The 27,381-nt window shown below is 40.0% G+C and overlaps 1 protein-coding gene across 3 annotated transcripts in view; it reads left to right on the top strand.

The window, feature by feature from the left end:
• tada1 (transcriptional adaptor 1) overlaps positions 1 to 27,381 on the top strand; it is a 75,312-nt gene that overhangs the window by 27,351 nt on the left and 20,580 nt on the right. For all 3 annotated transcript variants that reach the window (XM_043699909.2, XM_043699907.2, XM_043699908.2), the window contains 4 exons: positions 2,104 to 2,201; positions 2,977 to 3,186; positions 5,762 to 5,913; positions 9,062 to 9,224. In XM_043699909.2, the coding sequence (XP_043555844.1) occupies positions 2,104 to 2,201; positions 2,977 to 3,186; positions 5,762 to 5,913; positions 9,062 to 9,224 (623 nt within the window). The remainder of the gene's footprint in view (positions 1 to 2,103; positions 2,202 to 2,976; positions 3,187 to 5,761; positions 5,914 to 9,061; positions 9,225 to 27,381) is intronic.

Raw genomic sequence — 27,381 nt, 5'->3', positions numbered from 1 at the left:
GAAACTATTTTAAAACCAATAGAATTATGATCACTGGCCTCAAAATGCTTCCCACTGACACTCCTGTCACTTGTCCTGCCTTATTTCCCAAGAGAACATCAAGTTTTGCTCTTTCTCTAGCATATGCATCCACATATTGAATAAGAAAAGTTTCTTGTACACACATAACAGATTCATCTCCATCCAAGCCCTTAACACTGTGGCAGTCCCACCTTCTATTTGGAATGTTAAAATCCCCTACCATTACAACCCTGTTGTTCTTACAAATATCTGAGATCTCCTTGCATTTCAAATTTGCTTTTCAATTTCTCGCTGTCTATTGGGAAGCCTTTAGTACAATCCAAATCATCCCTTTCTTCTTTCTCAGTTCCACACATATAACTCCACTGGACATTCTCCCAGGAATATCCTTTTTAAGTATAACTGTAATGTTATCCTTGACCAAAAATGCCACTCCCCTCCTCTCTTGCCTCCCTTTTCTATCCTTCCTATAACATCTGTACCCTGGAACATGTAAGCTGTCAGTCCTGCCCTTCCCTGAGTTTCTGTAAAACCTGCAATATTCCCCCCTTCAAATACCACCACCACCATGGGTTTAAAGCCTCCTGAGTAGCAGTAGCAAATCTCTGGTGCAATCCATCCTTATACAGATCACTTCTTCCCCAGAAGAAAGAATAAATCTCAATGAATCTAAAATGTGAATCCCTGCCGCTGCACTATGCATTCATTTTCCCTATTCTCCTATTCCCACTCTTACTAGCACATGGCACCGGGACTAATCCAGACATTACTTTTAACCTTCTGCCTAATTTTCTATATTCTCTCTGCAGAACCTCATCTCTTTCTACATCGTTGGTGCCAACATAGACAATGACCTTCTGCTTGTCACTCTCATCTCTGTATATTGTAAATATCTTAATTATCCTTGGGGACCTTTTTGTTTTCCAGTGAAACTGAGCATTTAATTTACCAATTAAAAATTTCTCCAGTAGTCAACAGCAGTTTTAATTCCAGTTTGCTCATCCCGAATGGGGGTCTTTGTATCATTGTATACTCTCCATGTTTAGGAGGAAAGGAATTGAGCATGCAACAGTAAAGTTAGAAATGAATATGGTAACCAAAGCTATTTTAATAAAATCTTATGGAAGATAATTTTGTTTAAGGTCAGTCTCTGCTTGTGTACCCATTCCCTTTCATAGAATGATAGAATCCCTACAGTGTGGAAACAGGCCATTTTGCCCAACAAGTCCACACCGACCTTCCGAAGAGTACCCCACCCAGACCCATTCCCCTACCCTATTATTCTACATTTCCCCTACCCTATTACTCTACATTTCCCCTACACATCTCTGAACACTATGGGCAATTTAGCATTGCCAATTCACCTAATCTGCACATCTTTGAACTGTGGGAGGAAACCGGAGCTCCCGGAGGAAACCCACGCAGGTGCTGGGAGAATGTGCAAACTCCACACAGTCGCCAGAGGCTGGAATCGAACCCGGATCCCTGGTGCTGTAATGCAGCAGTGCTCACCACAGAGCCACTGTGCTGCACTGAATACAATTTCTAAATACAAATACAGGTTGTCTAGTGTGATAAATGTCTATTGTGCTTGAAAATAACTTGAAACATTACAACCATTGAAATGGAGAAGTGCATGACTTTGCAAGGAAATCCCAAATTCCTAGAGATTTTTCTCCTTCAGGGTCTTTTATCACAGAGATAAACAATTGAAACTGAATTTATTCCTAGTCATTTGTCTCATGACTCATTCCGAGTCCTTGTCCTCATGGAATGACATGCTGGGAGGAACCATGCTCAGCAATGCAACAGGTTCCAAGCCTGGAACAGTTTTATCTCCCTTCCCCAAGATGTTTTTGCAAAGAAAGTGTGATAGAGGTTTTCTGCCAATTGATTAAATCATGTGGTGAAAGTGCATGTTTTAAACATTCTTCCTGTTTTGGATTGTTTTGATTGGATCGATAGTAGCTTATAAAGTTTTCTTTGTGACATTCAAGACAAGTTGAGTCATTGCATGCAACATTGTCATCGATCTTCCTTGAAAAGTACATTTATGTTTATTTTGTATTTTTCCTGTTCCAGAAAGTGGCACTTCTCTTCTGTGGACCAGTCCATCTGCAGCCAAATCAAGTAAACCTAAAAACAAGAAAAAGTTTCCATCTCTCCGTGCAAAATTCGAAGTGAGTTATTTCCAACCTCAGTAGCTTTTTCTCTCTCACTTTGATCACTTATTTTGTATAGTTTTTTTTTTTGGCCCTTTTTTCATCTTTTGGAAGAAGGCAATTTAGTTGCTTAATCGGGGCAGCAAAATATGTCAGTTAGTCCTAACAAGAAACAGTAATAAGCACAGGGTTTATCTGTTGAGTATTGAGATGAACTGTTGGCTGTAATGTTTTGTTGTGCCATTTTTATGCCTGTCAGTCATAATTTATCATATGCACAGGCAGTTTCGCCATTTTTGGAAAATCTTTTCAATGTGACATTTTCCAAAATTTTTGTTAGTTTTAAAATATGACCTAATTGCTACTACCATAAACTTCCAATGCATATTTTACGTTGAATTACATTTGCTCTTCTCCAGTTGAGGTAACATTATAATGTAGTTTTCAAATTCAGACACGTAACCGATTCACTTCCTTAGTTATATATTGAAGTTGACCATGTACTATTTGAAGAGAGATTCCTTTAATACCCTCCATTATTAATGTAATGGTAGATGGTCCAGGCTCCATTTCTTGTTATTGTATCCATCTGAGTATTAAAAACGTATTAAAGTTTCTTAAAAGTGAAGCCAATGATAAAATGATCTCTGCTACTGCTGTGCTCCAAAGAATCAATCTTCCAACTTTTTTATGTGTAAAAATTCTTTTTGATTGAGATTTTTGTATGCTTTATAAATGCTTTTAAGTGGCATTTTGCAATTTAACGTAGTGCATGGTGTGGATTTTCCTCCAGCATCGTTTTCAAGCACAAAATCCTTTATCAGGAGCACAGCACTTTGTGGCAAAGGACCCTCAAGAAGATGATGATGTAAAGTTTTGCACTCATACAATGGTGCTTCCCACAAGAGGCCAGCTAGAAGGTCGAATGATAGTAACAGCTTATGAATGTGGACTGGATAATGTATCTGAAGATGCAGTGACAGCAGTGGTGCATGCCGTGGAGGTGCTGTAATGAAATTGGCTTGTGTTTTGTTTTCTTTTTCTGCTCTAATAATTCTGTGATGTGTATCTTCTTGTACCCCTATCATCTCTCGTCAAGAGTAGACATTTAATTTCAAGACACATTTTTTAATCACATCTGTGCAATCACTAAAATTGCCTACATTGCCTTCCATAATGATGCCAGTTGTTCCCGTTTCAGCTCATCTGCTGCTGAAATCCTCATTCAAGTTGCCTTCAGATTTGGCTGTTCAAACATATCCCTGGCCTTCCTTTTTTCTTGACTATGTTTGTTTTCTCATACAATGTTTTTTGAGCAATAATCAACAACCAGTTTGTTGACCATCCTGTTCTTCACTGAAATCGTAGGTTGGGATAATTTGCAACTATTTGAGTGGGTGGATGGGCTCTCAATTTAATGTCTCAGCCAAACCGTTATGCCTCTGACAGTGCAGATGTTTCTCAGTACTGCACTGATGTGCTCGTCTAAATTTTCAACTTCAACTCTGGGGTTTGAACCCATGATCTTGTGACTCAGCCAAGTACATTAACCATTGATTCACATGCACTGCACTTTTATTAGACACTAGCTTAGGGTTCAATAGAATGCACTGCACTTAATTATAGAATTAATATTATGATTACAGAAGGAGGCCATTTAGACCATCATGCCTGCTTTGGCTGTATTACCTCGTGCCAATCTCCTGTCTTTTCCCAATATCCCTGCCCATCACTATTGTCCAAAAAAATCCAAGACAAAACTTGAATGCCTCAGTTGAACCCACCTCCACCACATTTCTGTGCAGTGCATTCCATACCCTAACAACTCACTGGGTGAAAAGGTTTTGTTCTCGCATCACCCTTGCTTCATTTGTACATCATTTTAATATGTGCCATTGAATTCTTGTTTTCTTTTCAAATGGAAACAACTTCACCCTTCTACTCTGATCACTGTGTTTATGATTTTGGAAAAACTCAATCAGATCTCCTCTCAGCCATCTTCTGTCCAGGGGGAACAATCCCAATTTCTTCAGTATATCCACATAGCTGAAGTTTCTCATACCTGGAACCATTCTAGTAAATTGCTTCTGCCATCTCTAAAATGCATTTGCATCTCTCTTATAATGCAGAGCCCACACTTTACACAATACTCCAGCTGATGTCCAACACGTATCTTACACAAATTCTGCATCGTCTCCTTGCTTTTATACTCTATGCCCCTAGTAATAAAGCCAAGAAAACTATCTATATTTACTGCTGTCTCTACCTGACCTGCCACCTTCAGTGATCTGCACATATGCAGTCAGGTCCCCTTGTTCCTACCCCTCTTTTGAATTGTGTTTTCTATATTTTATGATCTTTTAGTGTTCTTTCAATCGAAGTGTATCACCTCATACTTGTCTGCATTGCACCTTATCTGCAACCTATCTGCTCACTTCTCCAGCTTGTCAATGTGTTTTGGGAGTTCCACATTGTCCTCATCCCAGTTTACAATTCTTCCGCCTTTAGTGTTATTTGCAAACTTGAAAATTGCCCCCCTGTATATCAGGAAAAGCAAGGGTCCCAATTTCAACCCCTCTGGGAATTCTACTGGAAACCTACCTTCAGTCTGAAAAATATCCATTGACCATTACTGTTTTCTATTAATCATCTAATTGTGTATTCACATCGCCACTGTTCTTTTTATACCATAACCTTTAATTTTCCTCACCAGCCTGTTGTGAGGCACTTTATCAAATGCCTGTAATCCCATGCATGCCACATCAAAAGCAATACCGCTTTTCATTACCTCTTCAGAAAGCTTGAGCAAGGTTGGCTAAACACAATTTTTTCTTTAGAAATGTAAATGTTCACAAGCAACTGATGCTGCATTATTGATGCACTCCTCACCGAGTCAAAAGAACTTTGGATTTGGGCCATACTCAAATAATCCAACTTTATTTTGGAAAAAGTTTTTGACAGATTTTGCTTTGTTTCTTACCTTCTTATAACAGGGTAAGATGTGCCCAGCAATTGGAGTGATGATTAAGCACAAATGTGTTGTATGATTTGTTCAAATATATATTTAGTTGGCAATTGCTTCGAAGTACAACAATTATTTCAATTCACTGTTTTATAGATGCTTTTATTACTGTGATTCTCGCAGGTAAATAATTCTGTGGAACTGTTGAAGGGTTAGGCTGGAAAGCCTCCATGTGCTTCAAAGGGAACAATATTAAAGTTAGCTACTGTAAAAATTTGTCATTTATTTTCAAAAAAATTATTCTGCGTATTACATTTCTTGAGCAGTTTAAATATAATCCAGAATCTTTATAAACACAAGAATCATCCAGACTAAAATCCATAGTTTATTCTCTAAATGATTCTCTTATCTAAATGTATAAATATTTTTTGTACGTAATTCAGAAACACTCTGTGACTCAATGGATTTCCCATGGGAGTCAGATAAAAGCAATGATAATTTTAAAGAAGAAATTAAAAACCAAAAATACATTTTGTTCATGAAGGCAGTGGATAAGTTAAATATATCTCTATCTTGAAGCAATACATCCACCATGACTTTGTGCTTCTTCCAATAGAATCACCTGAAGGATATTCTGACGGCTGTGATATCCAGGAGGAGGTCATATCGTTTACGTGACGGCCATTTTAAGTATGCTTTTGGAAGTAGTGTTAATCCTCAGCCATATTTAAAGAACAGCATCATTGCCTACAACAACATTATTGATTGGTAAGTGCAATGTCTGACATTTTCAATCTTCACAGAAACTTTAAGGAGTAGGACTGAGAAGCGGGATTTGAACTTTTAAGTTTAAAACCGAGAACCTGGAAGTAACTTTCATTGTAACAACAGGAAGATTTTATGAACGTTAATCTCTGAAATTGCTTTTATCTTTTCATGTCATTAGTGAAAATATACACTTTTTTCATTCCACATCTTAGCAAAATAAGAGTTGAAATAATCAACTGATGTTCCAGAACCAAGCTTCCATTATTGTGGATTATGCAAGAAGACTTCCTTTCTATAGCTTCTTTCATAACTTTTGGATGCTCCAAAGAGCTTTACAGCCAGTTCACCAAAGATCCTTAGATAAACATCTTTCAAACACATGACTACTTCCATCTAGAAGGACAAGGGTAGCAGACACATATGAACAACACCACCTGCAAGTTCCCCTCCCAGCTAATGACCATTCTGACTTAAAATCTTTTGTCATTTCTTTGCTGTGCCTGGGTCAAAATCTGGAATTTTCACCCATAGGGCATTGTATTTCACTGCACAGCATATGGACTGCCGTTCAAGAAGGCAGTTATCCACCACTTTCTCAAGGGCAACTAGGAACCAGCAATAAATGCGGGCCAGCCTGCACTGTCCACAAGTGAATTAAAAAAAAAAGGTTGTTTGAAATGTACGCATTGTTATGGGGAAGGCAATGGCCTAGATGGAATTTGCGCTGAATGGTTAATCCAGAGACCCAGGTAATGTCCTGGGGAGCTGAGTTTGAATCCCACCATGGCAGATGGTGGAATTTGAATTCAGTAAAAATCTGGAATTAAGAATCTACTGAGGGCAATGAATCCATTGCTGATTGTTGGAAAAACCCATCTGGTTCTCTACTGTCCTTTGGGGGACGAAACTGTCATCCTTACCTGCTGTGGCCTACATGTGACTCCAGATCCATAGCAATGTGGTTGATTCTTAACAATTAGGGATGAACCATAAATGCTGGCCTAGCTGGTGATCCCCTCATTCAGTGAATGAATTAAAAAAAAGTAATGAAGGAAATTCCACAGCTAAGTTATGTACAGCAAACTTCCACAAGTGAAATTGAGATAAATGGCTAAATTATCTGCTTAATGACATTACGGGATGATTGTTGGCTCAAATAGTGGGACATTTACTCTATTTTCCTTTGAAACTTGTCATTGGATCTTTTACACCGAGGCCTTGTTTACCTTCTCATTCGAAAGGAAATAAAATTATTAGAATAGGCTGAATTATGTATTTTAGTTTAAAGTTAAAAAGAGAGAAAGGTTTGCTCGAAACAAGTAGTAAAACTTGGGCAGAAAACAGAAAGTCTCCGTTTTAAGTTGCTGCTTCTGGTATCATTACATTTACTGGTGTGGATACAGGGAGAACTTTGTGTTTGGACTTCTGCTTTATCATTGTTTTAGACTGTGTTACATGACCTGATTGGTTCCATTTTGTAGTGATTGCAAAGAACTTAGTGATTTATTTTTCTCTCTGTGAAGCATGTCTGTCTTTCCCAGTGGTACCTAGTACGCAACCCTTACTTTACCTTCACTGTGGTCAGCTTGTCCCAAATCTCCCTTCCCTCCGACTGACCTATTCCTTTCCAACTCTGGCTTGCAACCCTGTCATTTGAAGGGGCAGTGGTGCACACTTAGGTTCTGAATAACGATGTATTCCACTGTATTTGACACACTTTAGTTGCAAAGGCAGTCTGGCCTTAGAGCCAAAGTAGGTCAGTAATGGGAAGTGGGCTAGGTCAGGTCTTGCAAAAGAGCTTGGGCTTGGTAGTTTTCTGCAAAGCTACCCACAGACACTTTCCCACTTTGAAAGCTGGATTTACCCCTTGTTTGTTGACTCATTTAGCTGCCTGACGGTTGGAGCGGAGCAATAATAATTGTTGCGTTCTCATTTTGCAGTTCATTTAATTGTTTAGCAATTTAGATTTGACCGACTGGCTTACTTTACTGCTCTCCTGGTGAGACAACTCAGTTAATCCATTTTCCATACAAATCAGCTCATCCTAACCCCCACTATTTCCATCTTGCCTCTCATTAAATTCTGCTCATCCATTAAGTTGTTAAGCTGAATTGGTGCCCAGTCTTCCAATATTCCGATTCCTCCATGATTTATCAAATGTCACACAGCACTACAATACCCAGTTGTTCTTTGAGCCATCAAGAAACGGAGCTGTAGAATCCTGACAGTGTGGAAGCAGGCTTTTTGGCCCACTGAGTTCTGCACCAACCCTCTGAAGAGCTTCCTACCCAGACCCACCCCAGTCCTATAATCCAACATTTCCTGTGGCTCAACCACCTAGACTGCACATCCCTGAACACTATGAGCGGTTTAGTATGGCCAATCCACCTCAGCTGTACATCTTTGGACTGTGGGAGGAAACTGGAGCGTTTGGAGAAAACCATGCAGCTATGAGATGAATGTGCCAACTCCACAAAGATAGTTGTCTGGGATTGGAGTCTGGGTCCCTCGTAATATGAGGCAGCAGTGCCGCCCTGTCTATTCAACTTTCAGGAATTCATTGCTCCCCCACTTATCTATGCTGATTGAATTTTCAGTTTTCTAAGCTCATTGCTTCCACATTGTTTTGTTTGACCCTGCTTTAAATCCATCTCTTTCACCAGGTTGCTGGTTATTTTTGCTTGGAGTGGTGCCATTATTTTCTTAACACCTTAAAGTACTTTGAAATATGTTTCTACATACAAACAGGATATGCACTTTTTGGGTATGGTTGCTGGATGCCACAACTGACCAGGAGTATTACTGAACTTGACCATGCGAAGGCGCTAACATGTCATCCCATATTGCTTTGATTTGAATATTTCTGTGTTTTGTCCCTGCATTTTATCAAGAGTGTTAGTGTGAGAGATATTGGCCAGCCTCCATGCTTTAACCTTCGACAATGTCAACAGATTTGGATGATTCTTTCTTGAAATATTTACTTGGATTTTCTGCTTAAAAAAATTGTTTTCACATACCAAGTCAAGTAACATCATTTTATTTCTTAATCTCATATTTTTTTCAATCTAAACTTGTATCTTGTGTATTAATGGAAATATTTTTAAGCCAATAAATATGGTGTTAATTTTTATATATTCCTCTAACATAGTCCTCCTACTGGAATGACCACAATGGCTGGAACAAATTCAGGATCCCACATATCATCAGATGATGTAGAGCAACAGGCAGCCCTTCTCCTCGCCTGTTCTGGTGAAGATATGCTAGCTTCCTTACCACCTGTCAACATGTATGATCTTTTTGGAGCCCTCCAGGTAAATTAAACCTAATAAATCTCTAGTCTTATGTGCGGTCCATATATTGATAAATAGCCAGTCATCCTCTGTCTCATGTAGCCTTGTATTTTTGACATTTGTCTGTAAACTGAATTCTTAAACTTCTACAGTTGAACCTGAGCTCATTCAGCCTCCAGCACTCTAGATATTCAGTCACAGTTAAAAGATATTGCAATTTCTGGAAGGTTTTGCCCATAACCTGTGTCCTAGGTTTCCACAACATATTTGTTCCATGAACCAGTTGAAGTTTTGTCACTGCGTGTCGCATCTACCTAATATTGCTGGCACATACCCTTTTGATTATTTGTAAAAATACCATAAACGATTGGAGCATAGTCCGTGTTAGTATTTAAGTGTATGGAAATGTTCTGTGCAAAGAAAGAATCACCTTTCCAGTCTAGAGTCAAACGGACAATCTGGTAGCTGACTACCCATCTCCCTGTTCTGAAGAAATCATACTTGATTCAAAATGTAACTCTTTTACTCTCACCATAAATGCTGCTAGATTATTTCAAACACTATTTTTCATTTCAGATTTCCAGTGTGAGTATTTTGCTTATGTCGGTGTGTAACTGAAAGTTGAGAGCTAGAACATTTGAAACAGAGACTTATAATCTTTATTTCAGTTTAAAATCTCTTTTTAGTCTTGTAATGGGTTAACTAAATACAAAACAGTCAGGTGGGAACTACGGTGGGGCAGCATGGTGGCTCAGTGGTTAGCGCTGCTCCCTCACAGCGCTAGGGACCTGGGTTCGATTCAGCCTCGGGCGACTGTCTGTGTGGAGTTTCCACATTCTCATCGTGTCTGCCTGGGTTTCCTCCGGGTGCTCCAGTTCCTCCCACTGTCCAAAAGATGTACAGGTTAGATGAATTGTCTGTGCTAAATTGCTCATAGTGTTCAGGGATGTGTCGGGTAGGTGTATTAGTCAGGTGTAAAGTAGGGTAGAGTAATAGGGTAGGGCTTGCTCTTTGGAGGGTCAGTGTTGACTTGTTGGGCCGAAGGGTCTGTTTCCACACTGTGGGGATTCCATTCAATTCATCGAGTACATTTTAAGCTTCATGGTGAACCTGCCCTTTTGAGCAAATCCATTGCACTGTCTTTCATACAGTTTATGTGTGTAGGTGGTTCTGTGATAGAGGTTTTCTGTGTCTGGACATACCATCGTCACTTTGGCATCCCAAAAAGCATGAATGATATGGACAGAGAATCTCACAAGTATCACTTCTTGCTATGCAATGTTAAATAGAATCGAAATAATGGCATTTAATTTTGCACATATAAGCATAAACCACAAGAATATTCTCCCATCTGTAAATCTATGGTCTTCAGTTTTTAGTGATTGAATTGCCATTTGGCTGTATTGCAGTCTGGAGTCTCAGCCCATTTCCTCCATGTACTATTACAGCTGTTTGTGTCTGCTTTGGATAGCTATTTGTTTCATTTGTCTCCCAGCTCATTAGCCAAATATCAGACACATCTCACTGTGAATGTCTGTTTTGTGGTTTTGTTGTGGTGAGGCTACCAATGAAATCTGTCTGCTCGTTTTCCCGCAACTAGTAATTACGTGAAGTCAGATCAGCAATGCTACCGCTAATCATTTGGTGTGTAAACCCGTTCTTGTTGATTTGTCTTTTGAATTCCCACAAGGAATATCCTGATTGTGAGTCTGCACTGAACGGTATTGTTACAATGGAGAAAAATAGCAGAACCAAATCAGCCTTTTTACCTCTGTATTCACAAAACAGTAAAACGAAGCTGTCAAGGACCCCTAAATAGTCACTAAAATGGTTCGTAACCAGATATTTGAATAACTGATCCCAGACTTTGCAAATAATTAATTTCCAGAAACTACTTTTATACTTTAAACAAAGGACTTAACTATTTATAAGATGCAGGATAACTTTAGCAGAGAGAAATATAACTAACACAATAAGCTGATTAATGCCTGTACTTTAAACCGCAAACAGTTTTTCTCAGCTCCCATTCACACAAAAGACAGACAAATACAGTTAAGAGATAAATAAATAGAACAGAATAGAAATTTATTGTCACGTGTACTTGAACATAAAAAATACACTGAAAAGTTTTATAAGTCACTTCACTGCAGCGCCTCCATCAATGACAGAAGTCATACATAATTTTTAAAGAAGTTAAACTAAGACAAAGTTCATCACAGTTCAGTCAACGGCTCCTGGGCTTGGGAAAAGCTGATTAATGAGCAATGATATATCATGAAGGTGCACCTGGGACAAGACTGTCATTCTGGGACCAGACCACCACGCCAGGCAGTTGGGTACTAGGCTGGAAGCCTCTGCCGAAACAGCCTACCACATTGGGCTGAGACTGCCATTCCTGGATGAGACCTACTGCTAGACCGGTGGAACACCTGGATGTCAAAGACAAAAAAGACTTCCACATGGGGAAGAGACCTCCACCATACCAAATCAAGACCTCCATGCTGGGACACTGCCATCCTTCAGCTGCCCAGGCCTAAACTTGGACTGGATCCTTGGTCTAGCCTGAGAGTCTGGGCTGGGGGTGAGGGCTGCGGGGGAGAGGGGAGGGAGGGGGTGGGGGTGGTCGGTCAGCCTGGGACCTGTTGCTTGCTCACCGGGAGACCCCATGCTGGAGTGGAGCAGAGTCCATCCTGCTGCTGCCCTCACCGACCACTCTCCAGACCCAAAAAAAAGATAAAAGAGGAAGAGCCGATAAGAAAAAGGCCAGAGAAAAAAGGCCGATGGGAGCAACTGACCGATCTACCGGGCTCAGCCTACCTACTCAGCCAACAAAACTGGCCAGATTATTTATATGGCTTTCACAGACATAACTCTGGACTCCTTGGATGCTTTTCTGAAATTTTGATCAGTTTCACCTTTTCAGTTCAGCCAGGCAAAGGCAGCAAGACATCTCACTGAACTTTCCAATCTTTGGGCTTCTGAAAGCTAGTAACGCAGATTAGGCGGGGAAACTTCCAAATCTTCACGCTGTCTGAGCAATAACCAAGAATTATCTCTCATTAACCATAGTTCAAATAAAAAACGTTAATTCCGGTTTCACCCGAGTGGACTGATAGACTCTTCCCAAGGCCTCAGTTACCATTCTCCCATTTGCATGAACAAAGTGTCTCTTCCAAAATTGCCAGAAACAATTCCCAGGTGCTGACCTTGTTAATAGACAGCTTTTGCTATCTGTTTAAATCCAAAGTTTTTCCCGGGGTCACTGTGTCTGTTGGAACCCTTTTAGTCAGGAATCAGTGTACAATTAACCTCTAGGCCTGACCTCTCAAGCAAGCAAAAAGCTTATTTTGACATTTCTTTTCCTTTTACCACAAGCTATCCAAAGTCCACAAGTCATTTCCACCTAATGATTCAAAATTTATTTTAAAAAAATGAAAAATCAACCAAGGGTCTAACACTAACACATTCCCATTGCGCGTGCTAATCCCGATGTGGATCAGAAAAGTGCCTTAATCAGACTCTCTCTCAAAATTACAGAAGGTATACTGTTCTGGATGTAGTCATGCACTGCTTTCTGCCATGCAGTGTTAACAATCAGTTCAGTAGTGCAGTCCAAATTCATTCCTTCCCTTCCCCTGGCTATGGATGTCTAGTGGCAATGTACTACTTCTCTCTCTTTCCCACCATCCAATCAGACAATGAGTGTAAACCTGTTTCTTATTCGACTCAAGCGTCTGGAGAAGCACTTGGTAGTTTCCCTGCACAGTACAAATTATCCCTTTCAGAAAGTTGTCTAGACTGCTTATCTGGGATGATTTTTCTCTTGAATTCTGCCTCCCGCTTCCACTCATACTCTTTGTCCTGTTGTTTTTGACCACTTCCTGTGTCCCATTCCCACTTAAGCTTTTGGAGAGTGCGACATTGTATAGGAAGAACAAACAGATTTAATTATTGTCATTACACTATTTGCTGCATTCATTTTCCACAACATCTTTGGGTTTTGAGTTAAGTGCACAATTTGGTGTTAAATTAATTCATGCAATTGCAGAAGGTGTAAAGTTTAATCCCTTACCTGTGTGTGTTAACGTCCCTCAGCTGGGTTGTGTGTTGAGATATTGCCATTAATGCAGGTGCCCCTGAGCTTGACATTTTACTGCTTCCGATCAGAATTACTTGCATTTGAGAGTGAAACACAAATTTGAAACTGGACAGCGCAGGTTTGTAGATTAGGGTTAGCTAAGATGTCCTTTATCAAGGTAGCTAGTTGACACTAACTTGTTAGGTTTATAGATGGAGAATTACTCTTCAAAAGCAGCAGATATTTGAGGATATACCTTGATGTGAGTGGAAAAGTTTAGAGTACTGTATTTGAGAAGAAAAGTTTGATATAAAAACTAAAAAGAATGCAGGCAGAAGTAAAGTTATGCAGGGTGATATCTATAGAACAGATGAGAGAGGTTTTCAGGAGAGAAAGACAACATTAAAAAAAAATTTGGAGACTTAATATATAATATTATTGTGTTCTACTAAGAAGTGCAAAGCAGGTACCTTTGCAAATATTGAAGTTACGATGTAGATTTGTATTGGGGCACTATAATATTGTAAAGCACAAGTGAAAAGAATGCACGTGGTTGTAAAGAAAAAAAGACATGACTTGTTGCCTTGGATTTTACAATGCAGAAGCAGCTTGGGTCCAACAGGACGGTTTTGGTGCTTATTCTCCACATAAACTTCCTCCAGTGCCCCTACTTCATCTCGTTCTATCAATGTTAGTGGATAACCATGCCAAACACAGAGATATTGTAATCAAAAGACTACTAATAGATTAAATGAATGAAGGATGGAGAAATGGAGTTAGAAGTATAGTTGGAAACTTCTTGGTTTGACACTGGGCAATGTAAACAGTGTGCCTTCACAGAGCAATTAAAACCTTTTTTTAAAAACACTCTTATTAAAGGCATGGAAGAAATTTAGAATAAAGAAATGATAATGTTATATACTGAATATACTGAATGAATTATCATTAGCAAAACAGGTGGATGTAAATGATAATTCATGTTGACATTTGACTAGATTAAGGTTCAGACATTGAACACAACAAATCCTTACCCTCCTTTCCTAGTATTCCCAACCTATTCAGGATGTCCCATATGCTGAATTTGTTTGGTTAACATTTGTTACATTTCAAAATATTAACAAATACAGCTTTCCTTTGATTTCCAGTAGTTAACTATTTTATAATTACAGCTGTACATTTTGGGCTGATGTTAAACACATACGCAGAGAAATTCAGAAATTGAAATCCACAATGAGCCACATTATGTGCTTGACTGAATACCTTAAGTTAGGAGTTTGTGTCAAATTTTGTTTTGCGTGATTGAATGAGCTCTATTAGTGATCTCAATGTAAAACTGCCTTTGAGAGTGAAACACAAGTCTGAAACTAGAATACTGAAATTAACTAAAGGTAGTTAGGATGAATTGGATGAGGTAGGTTGGTAAGTTTGATTGAAAGGTATAATGGTTGGCACTTATTTTTAATTCTCAATATACCTACACTGCTTTGAAAACAAAAGCAGCACATGAAAAGGAAATCATAATGTGGCTAACTAAAGAGTTTAAAGATAATATTAGATTAAAAGAAGAGCCTTATTACCAAAACATTAGTATTAAAAGAAATTTAGATATTACCAAAAGATGACCAAAACATTGACAGTTATAAAATAGATAAGTGTAGACTAGCCATACTGTACAAATATATTGTGAAATAAATATTTTGTACCCAGTAAATGTCATTTTGTGTTCAGTAAGTGTTTTGTGCTGGCAGGTGGGAGTGGATTAGGTTGGGATATCTGGTCAGCATGGACAACTTGGACCGAAGGGTCTGTTTTCATGCTGTACATCTCTGTGTCGTGTAAAAAGGAAGCTTGACAAAAGTGAACATTAGTTCCTTGGGCAGGAAACTGACAAAAGTATATTGGCAATAAGGAAACTGCAGAGACGCGGCTGTCATCGTAATAGAAACTACAAAACACATACCAGAAATAGTGGGAAATCGGTAAATTAATTTCAGCCAGGAACTTAAAGCTATGTTAGTCTTTTTTAAAAATTGTATTGAGAAAGGACTGAAAGCTGAAAAGATCTACTCAACCTGAGAGCTACAAGTTATGGTTCTAGAAGAGGTCAGTGGAGTGGTTGATCTCCGAAATTGCATAGATTTCATGTTCTTATTGAAATGAGAAAGAGAGAGAACGAGTTAATGAAGGGAAGTACATACCATTAGTCTGACATTGATGACCAAGAAAATGCTGGAATTGATTGTTAAACAAATAATAACAGTGCACTTAAATCCTAATATTAGGCAGAATGGACAGTGTGTTGTCCTCTGAGAAGAGAGCTTGAGAGAAACCAAGATTTTAAGGGGAAGGGCTTACCATATGTTGCAAATGAAGGAAGTTAACGATAATATTAAAGTTAAAAAAAAAAAGATTTGTTAAAGATGACTGTTGCGTTAGAAGATTGGAAGAATATAAAGAAAACCAAAGAATGACTAAAAGGTTAGAGTGTACCAAAGAAAGCTAGGTGGAAATAGAAGTAAGAGGTTCTGCAGTTATTTGATAAAGAAAGCAGTCGTTAAAAGTGAGAGTTGGTGCTCTAGCAATAGTGTCTGGAGAATACTGGACATGAAGGAAATGCCAATGAATTAGAGATTTTGCAGCAATCTTCACTAATACAACCAAACAGTAGTTATGAATTGGACTGAAAAGAAGGGAGGAACTTAAAATGGTTATTTTCTAGGGAAAGGGCATGAAGAAAACTATTAGAACCAGAAGACTTTACACCAGGGACTTAAAAAAGATTGGCTGCTGAGATAGTAAATGCATTGGCTGAACTTTCCAAAATTTGCTAGATTCTGGAAAGATCCCATCAGATTGAAAATAGCAAATATGGCTATTCAAAAAATAGGTAAACAGGAAGATGCCAACTGTGGGCTGGTTACCATTAATTAACTGTAATACCAAACTCTGCGTTTTGTTGTATTACCCTGCTGTACTTATGTAAGGTATGATTTGCCCGGATAACACACAAAATAATACTTTTTTGCTGCATTTTGGTGCATGTGACATCTGCCAAAGGAAAATGCTGAAATTGGTTGTTAAGGAATTTATAGCAGTGCATTTAGATCTCAGTGTACTCAAACAGCGTCAGGGAAAAGGGAAAACGTATTTGACTAACTTATTGGGGTTCTTTGAAGAAAACTGCAAGCAATGTAACAAACAAATAAAAAAGCAATATTAGACAAATAAATGAGGCTGAAGGCTTGCATCCTAAAATCCGAAAAGAGGTTGCTACAGAGGTAGTGGATGTTTTGGTTGTAATTTTCTAAAAAAAATGGATTCTGGAGAAGTACCTGAGGTTTGGAAAATTGCTAAAATGACACCCTTATTCAGAAAGGGAGGGAGACAAAAAGCTGGGAGCTACTGGCTGAATAGTGATTGGAAAGGTATTGGAATCAATTATTAAGGAAGTAAAAGCAAAACATTTGGAAAATCATAAACTAATCAAACAGAGGCAGCATGGCTTCATGAAAGGAATGTCATGCATGACTAATTTGTTAGAGTTTTTTGAGGAAGTCTCAACCAGAGTGGATAGAGGGGAACCAGTAGATGTGTTGTATTTGGACTTTTAGAAGGCATTTCATAAGGTACTTCATAAAGGTACTGTATTGGCATGGATAGATAATTGTGTTGCAGGAAGCTTGTGAGTCGGGAAAAAGATTTTGTTTTCAAGTTGGCAATCCATATGCAGTAAGGTTCCACAGGTTTAGTGCTAGGACCAGAACTGTTACATTACGTGTTAATGACTTGGAGGAAGGAAGTCAATGTACTGTAGCCAAATTTGCAGATAACACAAAAATCAGTGAAAAAGTAGGTTGCAAGAGGGATACAGACAGTTTACAGAGAGACGTTGATAGGTTAAGGAGGTGGGCAAATGGTTGGTAAATGAAGTATAACATGGTAAAATGTGTATTTGTTTATTTTAGAAGGGAGAACAAAAGAACAGAATATTATTGATATAGAAAACTGCAAGACAAAGGGACCTCGGGCACACAGCTAGCACACAGGTGCAACAGATAACCTGGAAGCCTAAGAGAATATTGACTCTTAGTTGGAGTTTACAAACAGGGGAGTTTTACTGCAACTGTACAAGGTGCTGTTGAGATCACATCTGGAGCACAGTGAGCAGTTTTGGTCCCATTATTTAAGGAAATATATTATTTCATTGGAGGCAGTTTGGAGAAGGAAGATTTATTAGGATGATACTTGGTCTGGAGGGATTGTCCAATGAGCAAAGATTAAGCAGGTTGGGATTCTACTTGGAACTTAGAAGAATGAGAGCATCCCATTGAAACACATGGAATTCTTAAGGGGCTTGACAGCGTAAATGCTGAGAGGATGGTTCCCCTCATGGGAGAATCTAGGACCAGAGAGAATCGCCTCAGAATAAAGGGGTGCCAATTTAAGAATGATATGAGAAATTTCTGCTCTCAGAGGATTGAGAGTCTTTCGGACTTCTTGCCACAGAGGGCTTGGGGACGGAGTCCTTGTGTATGTTTAAGGCTAAGAGAAATTCTCGATCAGTAGGGGAATCAAGTGAAAATGTAGGAAAGTGGATGCGCGGAATGGTGGATTAGCAATGATTCTGATGAATGACGGAGCAGGTTCGAGGGGCCGATTAGCCACCTCATGTTCGTTCTTCTTGAGGTTTTATGGTGATAATGGGGAACGGATGAATGTACTGTATTTGGGTTTCCAGGTGACATTTGACAAGACGCACATCAACAAATATTGGGCAATATAACAGCTCATGTTGTACGGGTAGTATTATACCATGAATAGAGAACTGGTTAGGTGACAGGAAGCAGAGTAGGAATTAAAATTGGTTAGATGGGGATGAGTGAAAGAATCCATGGAATCAGTGCTCGGGCCTCAACTATTTACAATTTACTTCTATACTTGGATGAAGCGATCAAATGTATGGTGGCTAAATTTGCTGATAAGACAAAGATAGACAGGAAGGCAAGTTATGAAGAGAACGAGCAAGTCTACAAAGAGATATATAGTGAAAAGAAAGTTTTCAGATGGAGTGTAATGTGGAATAGTGTGAACATTACAATTTTGACAGAACAGAAAAGCAGAATATTATTTAAGTGGAGAGTGATTGCAGAACAGTGGTATAGAGGGATCTAGGTATCCTGCTACATGAACAATAAAACTTAGCATGCAGATACAGCAAGTCTTAAGAAGGAAGAATAGCTTTTTAAAATTGCCATATGAAATATAAAACGGGAATATTTTGTTCTAGTTGGGCAGGGCATTGGTGAAACCACATCTTCTGGAATGAGATAAATGCTTTAAAATCAGTTCAGAGAAGATTCACTGCACTGATATCTAGAATGGAGGGTAATCTTATAAGGCGAGGTTGAACAGGATGGGCCTGTACCCATAAGAATTTAGAAGAATAAGAAGTAAAACTGTTATGACCCTGATGGGAAAAAGGCACTGGAAGACAAGCCCCACTGTTCCACACACTGTCACAAATGTATAAATGACCAGTTTAATCACAAAGATGGTTAATTTGCCTGGCTTTGAATTCTATCTAATACAAAAGAAACACTCACTAGGATTCATCAATAAACAAAAAAGCAAAACTTATTCATTATAAACAGACTTACCCTTTACAAAGTGGCAAAAAGAATTATTAATTACCAATCTGCAAACATAAACTATACCCCCTTTAAATCCCAGCAAACACATGCATTTATTTAAAGGACAGATAAGGCAGACAGTCCTCAGTCATAGAGACTTTGAAATCTATAGCGTGAAAGAAGACGACCCTTTGGTCAATTGAATCTAAGTCAGTCAAAAAAAACAACCACCTAACTTTCTAACATCATTTCCATGACCTTGCTCATGTCCTTGTATGTCTTGGCATTTCAAGTGTACATCTAAATACTACTTCAATGTTATGAGGCAGTAAGTTCCAAATTCCCACCACTCTATGGGCAAAAAAGGTTTTCCTTGCATCCCCGCATAACCTTCTGTCCCTTAAATCTATGTCCAGGTCATCGATCACTCCATCAAGGAGAAAAGTTCCTTCTTATCTTACCCTGTCATAATTTTATATATCTCAATCATGTCTCCCTCAGTCTCCTCTGCTCCAAAGAACCTAACCCCAATCTATGAGGGTGGTGCGGTTCCCTACTGATGGGGATATACCAGATTCTACCCTGTCAGACATTCTGGGAAGGATGATGACCAAATGCACTAAACTACCTTATGCATGCCCATTACAGCACAAGATTGACCATAGTACTGCATCTGCCAGAGACCACTGAGCCTGCAGCCTGTAATTGGGATAGGGAGAACAAGGAGAAAGAGTCATCGAACACCCACATTGACCTACATTATTGGGATAGAGGGAGTGTTTAGAAATATTGTGGATGGAAAACAGATAAAAAGGAACAAATTCTTTGGATCAAAGGATAGGCAGTGGTGCCTTATCATAGTTTTGCGTTCTGGCAATGGTATCATGTTGATCAAAGCACTCCTCAATTCTGTAGCTGGTCAGTTGGATCAAGGTTTGATTTTGAGTAAGAGATTCTACTTTTCACATCCTTAGGTGTTGTTTCTTTTCCACGTTGAGAAAGAAGGAAATTTGTCTAGATTTTCAGATTTTTGGAGTTTTGAGTACAACTGCTCCATCTTTTAGAATAAAACTACAGAAATGCAAATTGCTGGAAATCTGAAGCAAAAACAAAAAGTGCTGGGGCTCTCAGTATTTCTGGGAGCACCTGTAGATAGAAAAACAAACTGAATGACCCTTTGTCAGAACTGAAAATAGCTGGGAAAGGCTGGCATTGATGGGTTTCGGGGAGGATTGAATAGAGTTCATGGAGATAGTGCCCAGAAGCAGAGAGAGAGGAAAAAGGGGTAGGCAAACAAAAGAGATTTGTGATAAACCAAGAGCGAGCTAAATGCTAGATAGGGTTCTAATGAGAAGTGTAAATGGATTGGCTGTGCTGGAAGCAACACATACAAAAAAGGACAATTGCTTCATCTGGAGGGTGTGTCTGGGACTCTGGACAGTAAGGAGGGAAGAGGTAAACAAGAAAGTGTTGCACACTCTGCAATTGCATGGGAAGGTACCTTGGGAGCGATGAGGAGTTGAGAGTGGAGGAGTGGACTGTGGTGTTCCAGAGGGAATGGTCACTGTGGAATGCTGACAGAGAAGTGGGATGGAGTGGAATATATGTCTGGTAGTGATGTCCTGCTGGACGTAGCAGAAATGGTGGCTTCTGATCCTTTGCATATGGAGAGGGTTTGAGAAACAGGGGTGTGAGAGAGAGAAGGGGTGTGAGAGAGAAAGGGTGGGAGACAGAGGGGGTGGGAGAGAGAGAGAGAGACGTGGGCTAAGAGAGAGAGTGGGGGGAGAGAGTGAACGTGGGGTGAGAGAGTGAGATGTGAGTGAGAGAGAGAGATGTGGGCTGAGAGAGTGAGAATGGGGTGACAGAGTGAGATGGGAGTGAGAGAGTGGGGGGCAAGAGAGGGGGGAGAGAGAGGGGGTGAGAAAGAGAGAGAGTGAGTGAAAAAGAGAGGACCAGGGGATGCTCTTATTGTGAGAGGGGAGGAAAGTGGTGAGGGTTCAAGTGCAGGAAATAGGTCAGACATGACTCCGGGCCCTGTCAGTCATGGTGGTGAGGGATCCTTGGTTGAAGATAAAGATGGAAGTTTCTGAAATAATTCTGTGGAAAGTGGCATTATCAGTTGATGAGATGGAGAAACTGAGAGCATGGAATGGAATCTTTATAAGAAGCAAGGTGTGACAATACATAGTAAAGCTAACTGTAGGAGTGGGTCGATTTGTAATTGATATTGGCAGCTATCTTATCCCCAGAAATGAAAATTGATGTCAACAAAGGGAAGGGAGGATGCAGAGATGGACAAGATTTAGGATGCATAGGATGGGAATGGAAACTGCAGGGGATGGGCACAATTGAGATGTGGAGCTTATTCAAGAAACAGCTACTGTGTGTCCTTGATATGTATGTACCTGTCAGGCAGAGAGGAAATGGTTGAGCAAGGGAGCCATGGTTTACTTAAGTTGAATCTCTTGTCAAGAGGAAGAAGAAGGCTAATGTTAGGATGAGGTGTGAAGGCTCGTTAGGGCACTTGAGAGTTACAAGTTTGCCAGGAAAGACCTAAAGAGAGAGCTAAGAAGAGCCAGGAGGGGACACTAGAAGTCTTTGGTAGGTAGGAGCAAGGAAGACCCTAAAGCTTTCTATATGTATATCAGGAATAAAAGAATGACTAGAGTAAGATTAGGGCCAATCAAGGATAGTAGTGGGAAGTTGTTCATGGAGTCCGAGGAGATAGGGGAAGCCCTAAATGAATATTTTTCGACAGTATTTCCTCTGTAAAAAGACAGTGTTGTCGAGGAGATACTGAGATACAGGCTACTAGACTAGATGAGATTGATGTTTGCAAGGAGTAGGTGTTAACAAATCTGGAAATTATGAAAATAGATGTCTCCTAGGCCAGATGGGATCTATTCTAGGATTCTCTGGGAAGCCAGGGAGGAGATTGCAGTGCCTTTGGATTTGATCTTTATACCATTATTGTCCATAGGAATAGTGCCAGAGACTGGAGGACTGCAAATGATGCCCCTTTGTTCAAGAAGGGGAGTAGATACCACCCTGGTAATTGCAGACCAGTGAGCCTTGCTTCGGTTGTGGGTAAAGTGTTGAAAAAGACTATAAGCGATGATTTATAATCATCCAGAGAGGAATAAGTTGCAAAATCTCCATATTACAGAGGAGGAAGTGCTGGATGTCTTGAAACGCATAAAGGTGGATAAATCCCCAGGACCTGATCAGGTGTACCCTAGAACGCTGTGGGAAGCTAGAGAAGTGATTACTGGGCCTCTTGCTGAGATATTTGTGTCATTGATAGTCACAGATGAGGTGCCAGAAGACCTGGAGGTTGGCTCACGTGGTGCCACTGTTTAAGAAGGATGGTAAGGACAAGCCAGGGAACTATAAACCAGTGAGCCTGACATCAGTGATAGGCAAGTTGTTGGAGGGAATCCTGAGGGACAGGATGTACATGTATTTGGAAAGGCAAGGACTGATTAGGGATAGTCAACATGACTTTGTGCATGGGAAATCATGTCTCACAAATTCGATTGAGGTTTTTGAAGAAGTAACAAAGAGGATTGATGAGGGTAGAGTGCAGGTTCATACCTCCTTGAAAGTGGAGTCGCAGGTCGATAAGATAGTGAAGAAGGTGTTTGGTATGATTTATTGGTAAGAGTATTGAGTACAGGAGTTGGGAGGTCATGTTGCGGCTGTACAGGACATTGGTTCGACCACTATTGGAATATTGCGTGCAATTCTGGTCTCCTTCCTATCGGAAAGATGTTGTGAAACTTGAAAGGGTTCAGAAAAAATTTACAAGCATGTTGCCAGGGTTGGAGGGAGAGGCTCAACAGTCTGGGGCTGTTTTCCCTGGAATGTCGGAGGCTGAGGAGTGACCTTCTACAGGTTTATAAAATCATGAGAGGCAGGATATGATAAATAGACAAAGGTTTTTCCCTGGGGTGGGGGAGTCCAGAACTAGAGGGCATAGGCCTAGGGTGAGGGGGAATGATATAAAAGAGACCTAAGGGGCAACGTTTTCACACAGAGGGTGGTATGTGTATGGAATGAGCTGCAAGTGAAAGTGGTGGAGACTGGTACAATTGCAACATTTAAAAGGCATTTGGATGTGTATATGAATAGGAAGGGTTTGGAGGGATATGGGCTGGGTGTTGGCAGGTGGGACTAGATTGGGTTGGGATATCTGGTCGGCATGGACGGGTTGGACCGAAAGGTCTGTTTCCATGCTGTATATCTCTATGACTCTAAATTGATTAGGGATAGTCAGTATTGTTTTGTGAAGGTTAGGTCGTGCCTCAGAAACCTTATTGAGTTATTTGAGATGGTGACCAAACAGGTGGATGAGGCTAAAGTGGTTGTATGCTATTACACAAAATACAGATGCATGGGAATTGAGGGTGATTTAGCAGTTTGGATTAGAGGTTGGATCGCTATAAGAAGTCACAGGGTGGTGGTTGATAAGAAATGTTCATCCTGGAGTTCAGTTACAAGTGGTGTACCGCAAGGGTCTGTTTTGGGGCAACTGATGTTTGTCATTTTTATAAATGACCTGGATGAGGGCGTAGAAGAATGGGTTAGTAAATTTGCAGATGGCAATAAGGTCGGTAGAGTTGTGGATAGTGCTGAAGGATGTTGCAGGTTGCAGAGAGACATAGATAAGCTGCAGAGCTGGACTGAAAGGTGACAAATGAAGTTTCATGCGGAAAAGTGAGAGGTGATTCACTTTGGAAAGAGTAACAGGAATAAAGAGTACTAGGCTAATGGTAAGATTCTTGGTTGCGTAAATGAGCAGAAAGATCTCAGTGTCCATGTACATAGATCCCTGAAAGTTGCCACCCAGGTTGATAGGTTGTTAAGAAGGCGTACGGTGTGTTAGCTTTTATTGGTAGAGGGATTGAATTTCGGAGCCACGAGGTCATGCTATAGCTGTTGAAATGTCTAATGTGTCCTCACTTGGAGTATTGCATACACTTCTGGTCATCGTATTATAGGGAAGGATGTGGAAGCTTTGCAAAGGGTTCAGAGGAGATTTACTAGGATGTTGCTGGTATGGAGGGAAGGTCTTATGAGGGAAGGCTGAGGGACTTGAGGCTGTTTTCATTAGTGAGAAGAAGTTTGCGAGGTGACTTAATTGAGACATATAAGATAATCAGAGGGTTTGATAGGATGGACAGTGAGCACCTTTTTCCTCTGATGGTGATGGCTATCACAAAGGACATAGCTTTAAGTTGAGGGGTGATAGATATAGGACAGATGTTAGAGGTAGTTTCTTTACTCAGAGTTGCCTGCAACGGTAGTAGTCTTGCCAACTTTAAGGACATTTAAATGGTTATTAGATAAACATATGGATGAAAATAGAATAGTGTAGGATAGATGGGCTTCAGATTGGTTCCACAGGTCGGAGCAACATTGAATGTTGAAGTGCCTGTGTGGCGCTGTAATGATCTATGTTCTAGGTGGTGGTGAGAGCAGGGGGAAAATTAGAGCCAGAATCTCTTCTCCTGAATTGGAAAAGTTGATCAATTTTGCTTCCAATTTCCACTTTGCTCTCAACTTCACCTGTTTGAATTCTAAACAAGTTAAGGGGTTCAGAAATGAACAAGGAAAGCAGAGGGATTATTTAGGATTAGTTATATTCTCATTAACTGATAACTTTGAGTCAAATAAGTTTAGTGGTCTACTCCTATTTGTTCTTAGTAAAAAAAAAATTGAGGCCATATGTGAACTGTCATCATTTGAAGTGCTGCATGCCATAGTTAACAAAATAGTTTCTGAACAATCAGACATATTGGCAAAATAATGTAGTTGACTGAGGTCAATTTAAGTTGAATTTTTTCAGTCAGTGGGAAAAGCTGATGAAATGTCTGACTTCCTTCTGATTATCTAATGTTTGGATTATTTGAGGATGTTTTTGGTGACCACCACCCAGCCACTCTTTATTTTTCACTTCCTGTGTTCATAACCAGAGGGAATTACCTGACAGAGTTACTTCCATATACTCACTATGAGATTTTCTAAGCCAATGGAAATGCTTTCTGCGAGCCTGAGTTTTTCAGGTAAAATCTCTGTTCAACATCTCAACAGATAATGCAGAACTTGTGATAGTATTGCTCCAATACAGAAAATTGCACAGTTATCTCTTGTCCACACAAACCAAGACCAATCCGACTTGTCACATTCTCAATCTTCGGTGTGAAATAAGGTATCATTGACAGTGCTATTAAGTAGCAATAACCTGCTCACTATTGCTCAGTTTGATTTCTGCCAAGGTCATTTTGCCCCTATCCTTGTTGCAGTCTTGGTCCAACATGGATTGGAGAGGGGAGGTGTTAGGGCAGTATTTGACCTAGTATAGCATCAAGGATCCTTAACAAAGCTGATGTCAGCGGTAATCGGGCAAACATCACAAATAGCAGCAATACCCCCACAGCCATCTGGATTAGAGACGAGGGAAAAAGTCTGTATTGCTTGGAATTAAACCTAACACAAAGGAGTTTCTCAGATGTTTAATTAGAAACCTTTCCTTATATCATATGATGAGGATAGATTTCTTGACCCAAAGAGTGGTGAGCCTGTAAAATTCATGACCACAAAGTAATTGAGGCCCAAACATAGTTTTTTTAAGAAGAAGGTGGATGTCGCTCTTTTGCCTAAAGAGGTCAAGGGATATAGAGGAGTGCAGGGTTTGGGTATTGAGACTGATGATCAGCCATGGTTGTATTGAAAGTTGGAGCAGGTTTGGGGAATCAAATGGTTTCAATATTACTTGAAATAGGCAAAGTAAAAAAAACAGTGAGCCAGTATTATAGTGGTCAAGAATATTGAACTTGAACAATAACTTACAATATTCAAATTGAACTCTTTGTAATCACATCATTTAACAGTCTGATGTACTTTGCAATTCACTAGTTTTCTACAATGTAGGTTTGAGGTCATAATAGTTGGTCTCAGTAAAACTAAGGATGTATGTTTGCATTTGTTTCAGACATTCATTTAAGCTTTAAAGGCTCCTAACTTTGATACCAGCTCTTTTTTGATATAAATAAGGCCAAAAAGGAGGATGGCCATATCTTAAGAAAGGAGGATACATTACTGTGCCAGCACAAAGACTGTCAAGTCAGTGTTGTAGACAAAACACGGCCATGGGTGGACTGAACTTATATTCATTTCTTAGCTCGCCATTGGTTCAAGCCCCCCCTGCAGGTACACAGCTGAATAACAGCTTCTCTTCAGTCATCTGCCACACAACAAGGCTGCTGGCAATAATCAAGGGAAAACTCTGACAACTTATGTAGCCAACATCTTTTACATCAAGTTTAAGACAGCAGCCGTGCTGTTGGAGACAGAAGACAGGCCAAGTGTGGAGTTTGCACATTCTCCCTGTGTCTGCGTTGGTTTCCTCTGGGTACTCCGGTTTCCTCCCACAGTCCAAAGATGTGCAGTTCAGGTGAATTGGCCATGCTAAATTGCCCATAGTGTTAGGTCAATTAGTCAGAGGGAAATGGGTCTGGGGGGTTACTCTTTGGAGGGTTTGTGTGGACTGGTTGGGCCTTAGGGCCTGTTTCCACACTGTAGGGAATCTAATTTAATCAAATGTAATCAAGTACCTTTAATGTTTGGAAGAGACATGAGCTAATCTGCACTCCTCAGATATACAGGGCTGGCATAGTATTGACCTTCCTTGGTTGTAAAGTACTTTAGGGTATAGTAATGTTCAGGCAAATGCACATAACCCCTAAAAAGCCCATGCTGAGGCTCTCGTGGTAGTATCCCTAACCTAGGACCAGGAGGCCTGGGCTCAAATCCCACCTGCTCCAGAAGTGTGTTATAACATTTTGAACAGGTAGGTTAGAAAACGTATTTTAAAAAAGCAGACTGAGGGATGAGTCTGCAGATCTGACTGTCCCAGGCAAGAAAACCATAGAACTGGCCCTTTCCCGTGAAAACATAGAAAAAATGGCTCAGGAGCTTTAGGGTTGTGTATGCAGTATCATTCTCAGCCTTGTGTGACATCCGTACCACAAAGCCAAGTTCCCAGTGGCTCCATTCATTGCCAAGGACGGATGACTGGAGTCAGAGACCGTGAAGTTCCAGATCTGGACAGTAAGTTTCTCCACAATGCAGCGTGGAGAACGTAGTCATAGAGTTCGCCCCAGAAAAGGCAACCAAAATAGGCAAAACATATACTACCCAGGCCAAAGGCCAAAGTCACAACATGACAGGGGTTTGCAAATAAATCAACTCAAGGATGAGGCATTGATACAGCTAAATTACACCACTGCTCCTGATAATTAACAAAACACCAGGTAAATGGTCACCCGTTAATCATGGAGGTTGACATATTTATATTGTTATATATTGTTGAGGAGCAAACCTTTAATAAACTCTGGTGAATTATCTTGCTTTAAGTCTGTGAAACACCAACCCTAGATTGGCAACACGCGCTGGGGAACCCTTACAT

Source organism: Chiloscyllium plagiosum, unplaced genomic scaffold (genome assembly GCF_037043375.1).
Source record: "Chiloscyllium plagiosum isolate Xiang-an unplaced genomic scaffold, Cpla_swu_hap1 HiC_scaffold_9, whole genome shotgun sequence".
NCBI classification, from domain to species: Eukaryota; Metazoa; Chordata; class Chondrichthyes; order Orectolobiformes; family Hemiscylliidae; genus Chiloscyllium; species Chiloscyllium plagiosum.
Note: the sequence above shows the minus strand (reverse complement) of the source record. Positions and strands in the feature narration are given on the sequence as shown.